Genomic DNA, 5,140 nt, shown 5'->3' with positions numbered 1-5,140 from the left:
TTGTGGCTGTATTTCTTGTTTATTTCTCTTCGGTTCGGATCATAACTAACATTTGTGTTCATTTTTTGAAGGCACTCTTCCTCGGTGCGAGCTATCCCCTGATGACTTTGAGATCATCTACGTCATATACCAACTGTCTCCGAAGAAGAGGTCGTTCCATCGGCTTATCAAAAAGAATCTTCATCTTGTGACGCACGACCTGATGGCCTCACAAGGTAATATCTCGAGGCAAATACCTTTCAGTACTACCGAGTCGTTTACACTTGTACTAATTTACTTGTTTCTTACAGGTGACTTCAATAAGAAGATACCTCTCTAGCCCGACTTCAAGACCACATAAAAGATGATGGCCGAAGCGAGGGCCTTGAAGACCTCCTCCTCTGCCTATAAGAAGCAGATGGAGGACTTGGTGCATGCCAGCAAGAGGCTTCTACGCTTGAAGATCCTGAGGCCAATCTGCTTCGAAAGGGCAAAAAGCCTACTGCCCCTTCGAAGCGACCAACTGTGGCGAGGCCACCCCCATTCTAAGGTAAACCACAATTCCTATCGGGGTGGCCATTCCGGAGAAAATGCCTGCGCGATCAGAGGCTTATCCTGCCCCGGCCACAGTGCCAGTTACTGCTGTGCCTCTCGTCTAAGTGCCGGGGCAGCCCAAGAGGAAAAGGGCCCATCCCTCAAAGGAGGTGGACTTTTTGGGCACAAATTTTGAGGAGCCAGTAAAAGAAGTACTGGAGGCTCTTTTCCCGAAAACGGATGTAGTGGCTGTGGTCCACAATAAGTACTGGACCGAAGAATGGAGGGACCATACCAGCTCTTGCATAGTCGAGGACTTAGTGGCGGCCAATAGTACCTGCGTGGCCCGGACTCTGAGCACCAGCATCCAGCTCGAAGGCTTGGTGAAAGACCTCAACGCCAAGAGGGAGGACCTCGCCATGCGCCTCGAGGAGGTGATGCAATATGGGGACGTGGTGATAGAGGCTCGGGCCAAGGCCGCAGAGGAAGAGAAAGGGAGAATGGAGGCTGAGGCCCAGCTGGCGACTGCTAAAGGAGACACAGAGCGGCTGAAGAAAGAGCTCTATAAAGTGGAGTGTCAAGTGGCTGTTATGACCCGAAGAGTGAATCACGCCAATGAGCACCACCGGCTCGCCACGGAGGCTCTGGAGGCCTCCAATAAAGAAATAGTGGAGCTGAGGCAGAGGCGGAGGCCCAATCTTAGGAAAACGCCTCCTTGAAGGAGGAACTGAAGTCGGTAGGGGAAGTGGCTATTCAAAATTTCATTGACCACTTCGAGGAGCATCCCCTGTACGACGACTTTGCAAATTTTTGGGCCTCCTGGAGTGCCTAAGGCTTATTAGGTCGGCTTAAAGAGGTCCATCCCACTTTGGACATCTCCTCTTTAGAGGCATAGTTCGGGGGACCTACTGGAGGCCAGTCTGATAGGCTTGCTGAAGATGCTCCAGTGGCCCCCGAGGCGGGTGAGGAAGGGGATGGCGAGGATGGGCCTCCTGTAGAATAGGGCTTATCTTGTAATGGCTTTGGCCTCTTTTGTAAATTTGAAGTGAATGAAATAAAATTTTTACCAAGTGTTGTTGCTTCTGTTTTCTTATTGTGTTGATCTGTTTATACATATATGAATGACAATCACTTAAGATTAAGAGCCTCTTAACAATAATCAGAAGATCAGATCACTTAAGTAATCATCAAGCACCTCTTAACAATAATCAGAAGATCGGATCACTTAAGTATTCATCCAGCACCTCTTTGCAATAACCAATTAATGACAGAAGATCGGATCACTTAAGTAAACATATTGAAGGACTGAGGTAACAATTTACTAACCGATGTGACAAAGAATTGAAATATCAATACTTAGAGAAGTTACATTACCCATTACCAAGGCATTTTCAGCACTCAGTAAACTAGGAGAATTACAAACGAGATCGGATCAGGACATACATTTATTAGACAACATTGAGATCGGACCAGAACAAAAGCTCATCACTGATAGTACTTCCTCAAGCGTTCGATGTTCCATTGATGAGCTAGTGCTTTCCCTGCCATGTCTTCAATTTCGAAAGTGCCAGGTCGGGATTCACTGCAGACGCGGTAAGGACCCTCCCAGTTCGGTCCCAACACTTCAAACCCTGTTGGCTTTGATGTTTGGAATATTCTTCTGAGGACGAGGTCTCCCAGGTGAAGCGTTCGATTTCTGACCTTGGAGTTATAATAGCGGGTCATCTTTCTATGATACTTTGCCAAATTCACCAGGAAGGTATCCCTCCTTTCTTCAAGGAGGTGGAGTTTGTTTACTCCGGCCTCATCATTACTGATCTTGTCAAAGTGTGTTCGATGGTGCGATGGGACCCCAACCTCGACCAGGCTCATTGCCTCAGCACCGTAGGTCATTGAGAATGGTGTTTCCCCTGTTGCAGTTCGGCTTGTGGTTCTAATGGCCCAGAGGACGTGGGAAAGCTCATTGACCCAAGCCCCCTTTGAGGTGTCAAGTTTCCTTTTCAAGGTATACTTGATAGTTTTGTTTACTGCCTCAACTTGTTCATTTGCTTGTGGGTGATGAGGCATTGAGAAATCCTTTTTTATCCCTAATTCATCGCACAATTCTCGCATTTTCCTGCTGTTGAACTGTCTCCCGTTGTCGGACACTAAGGAGTGGGGAATGCCGAACCTACAAATGATATTCTTCCAGATGAATTTTGTAGCATTCGCCTCGGTGATCTTGGCAAGAGGTTCAGCCTTGACCCACTTGGTGAAGTAGTCAATGGTGACAATGGCGAAGGTCGTGCTTCCTCTTCCTTTTAGGAGTGAACCAATGAAGTCGATGCCCCACTTGGTGAATGGCCAGGGGCTGGTTACTACGGAGAGGGTCTGAGAAAGCTGTCTTTGAATATTTGAGAAGTGATGGCACTTGTTACATTTCTGGACAAACTGGCAAGAATCCCTTTTCAGGGTCGGCCAGAAGTAGCCTTGACGGAGAACCTTGTGTACCAGAGCTGCTCCTCCGGAGTGATTTCCACAGATTTCCTCATGGATTTCCCCAAGAATATATGTGGCCTCTTCGTCTTCCACGCATCGAAGAAGTAGTGAGGCGAAGCCTCTTTTGTAGAGCATATCCTCTTGCAGGACAAAGTGCGCAGCCCTTCTTCTCAACTTTCTCACCTCGCTTCTAGAAGCAGGTAGTGTTTGGTCCTTTAGATAGGCGATGATGGGCTGCATCCATAATGGGGTGCCTTCTATCCAAAATACCTCTTCTCCTCTGGAAATGGAGGGCTTCGATAAGTGTTCGATAGGGACGGCATTTAGTAGCTCAGAATCCTTGTTGCTGGCCAATTTTGAAAGGACATCTGCATGTGTATTCTCTAGGCGTGAGATTTGAATCAGTTCGAACCTTTCAAACTGAGGAACTAGGTCCAGAAACCAATTTCAAGTATGCAACCATGTTGCTGTCTTTGGCCGCAAAGCTTCCATTGATCTGATTCACTATCAGCTGAGAATCGCTGCTTGCTAGTAGCTTTCTGACTTGTATTTCCTTAGCAAGTCTAAGACCTGCCAGAAGGGCCTCATACTCAGCACCGTTGTTCGAGGCTTTGAAATCGAACCATACTGCGCAATTTAGGTTGTGACCCTCTGGGCTTTCCAAGACAATTCCTACCCTGGAGCCAGTCTCTCCTAAAGATCTATCTAAGAACAGTTTCCATGTTGGGGGCTTGGCTGATTCCATTGTTGCTTCGGGTTTCGGGGCTTTAGCAAACTCAACCATAAAATTTGCAAGAGCCTGGCCCTTGACGGCATGTCGAGGTCGGAACAGTAGGTCGAACTCGTTGATCTCAATCGCCCATTTTAGCAAGCGTCCTGATGCATCTGTTCTCTGCAGCACTTGCTTCAATGGGAAGTTGGTGAGAACTTCAATCGAGTGGGCCTGAAAGTATGGCCTTAGTTTCCTTGAGGCTGTGATGAGGGCAAGTGCCAGTTTCTCCATGTCTGGGTAGCATGTTTCAGCTGGAAAGAGTGCTTTGCTGACATAGTATACTGGCACCTGGCACTCATTTTCTTCTCTGACTAGGACAACGCTGACCGCCACGTTCAAAATCACTAAATACAGCGGCAGTGATTCTTCTGGTTGGGGTTTTGACAAAAGGGGCACCTCTCCGAGGTGCTTTTTCAGTGCCTAGAAGGCTTCCTCGCACTCAGAAGTCTATTAAAACTTCTTTCCTTGCTTAAGCACATTGAAGAAGGGTAAGCTCTTATCTATAGCCCTGGAGATGAAGTGACTGAGTGTGGCTATCCGACCATTGAGGCTTTGGACCTCCTTCGATTATTGAGGTAATCTCATTTCCAGCAAGGCCGTTATCTATACTAGATCTTCAATTCCTCTTTGGTTAACAATATACCCCAAGAACTGACCCGAAGCCACCCCAAATGTGCACTTGAGTGGATTCAGCTTCATCATATATTTTCTAAGTATCTGAAAGGTTTGGTCGAGGTGACTTACGTGTCCGCTTGCCTGGAAGCTTTTGACTAGCATGTTATCCACGTAGACCTCCATGATTTTGCCAATGAGTTCGGCAAACATCATGTTGACTAGTCTCTGATATGTGGCTCCTGCATTTTTCAATCTGAAGGGCATGACGTTATAGTACTGAGTCCTCTGTCTGTAATGAATGATGTAGCTTTATCATCAGGTCCGAACATGGGTATCTGATTGTACCCCGAATATGCATTCATGAAGCACAATAGTTCTTGTCCAGCGGTGGAATCCACAATCTTGGAAGTGGGAAGCTGTCTTTAGGGCACGCCTTATTCAAGTTGGTGAAGTCTACGCACACTCTCCACTTCCCGCTGGGCTTTTTCACCAGGACCGGGTTGGATATCCACTTCGGGTAGATGGCTTCCCTTATGAAGCCACTGAGGCTAAGCTTGCCTACTTCGTCTTTCAGAGCCTCGTACCTTTCTAGGTTGAGGGCATGTCTTTTCTGCCGATGAGGTGTACACGATGAGTTGATGTTAAGATGGTGGCAACTGATCCTTGAATCTATTCTCACCATGTCCTCATGCTTCCAAGTAAAGACATCCAAGTTTCCTTTTCATAAAGCTTATCATCTTCTCTTTTGCTTCAGAGGACAGT

At 47.1% G+C, this 5,140-nt stretch overlaps 1 protein-coding gene across 1 annotated transcript; it reads right to left on the bottom strand.

The window, feature by feature from the left end:
• Nucleotides 1-1,341: 1,341 nt before the first annotated feature.
• LOC111371020 lies at nucleotides 1,342-4,462 on the bottom strand. Its single transcript, XM_022992949.1, has 6 exons — nucleotides 4,373-4,462; nucleotides 3,421-4,183; nucleotides 3,004-3,359; nucleotides 2,762-2,892; nucleotides 1,840-1,919; nucleotides 1,342-1,616 (listed from the first exon to the last, which is right to left on the bottom strand). The coding sequence occupies exons 1-6, from the start codon at nucleotides 4,460-4,462 to the stop codon at nucleotides 1,342-1,344; spliced, it is 1,695 nt and encodes a 564-aa protein (XP_022848717.1).
• Between the last annotated feature and the right edge of the window lie 678 nt (nucleotides 4,463-5,140).

The sequence above is a fragment of the Olea europaea genome, chromosome 21 (genome assembly GCF_002742605.1).
Source record: "Olea europaea var. sylvestris chromosome 21, O_europaea_v1, whole genome shotgun sequence".
Classification (NCBI taxonomy): Eukaryota; Viridiplantae; Streptophyta; class Magnoliopsida; order Lamiales; family Oleaceae; genus Olea; species Olea europaea.
The sequence above is the reverse complement of the archived record's forward strand: the minus strand, read 5'-3'. Positions and strand labels throughout refer to the sequence as shown.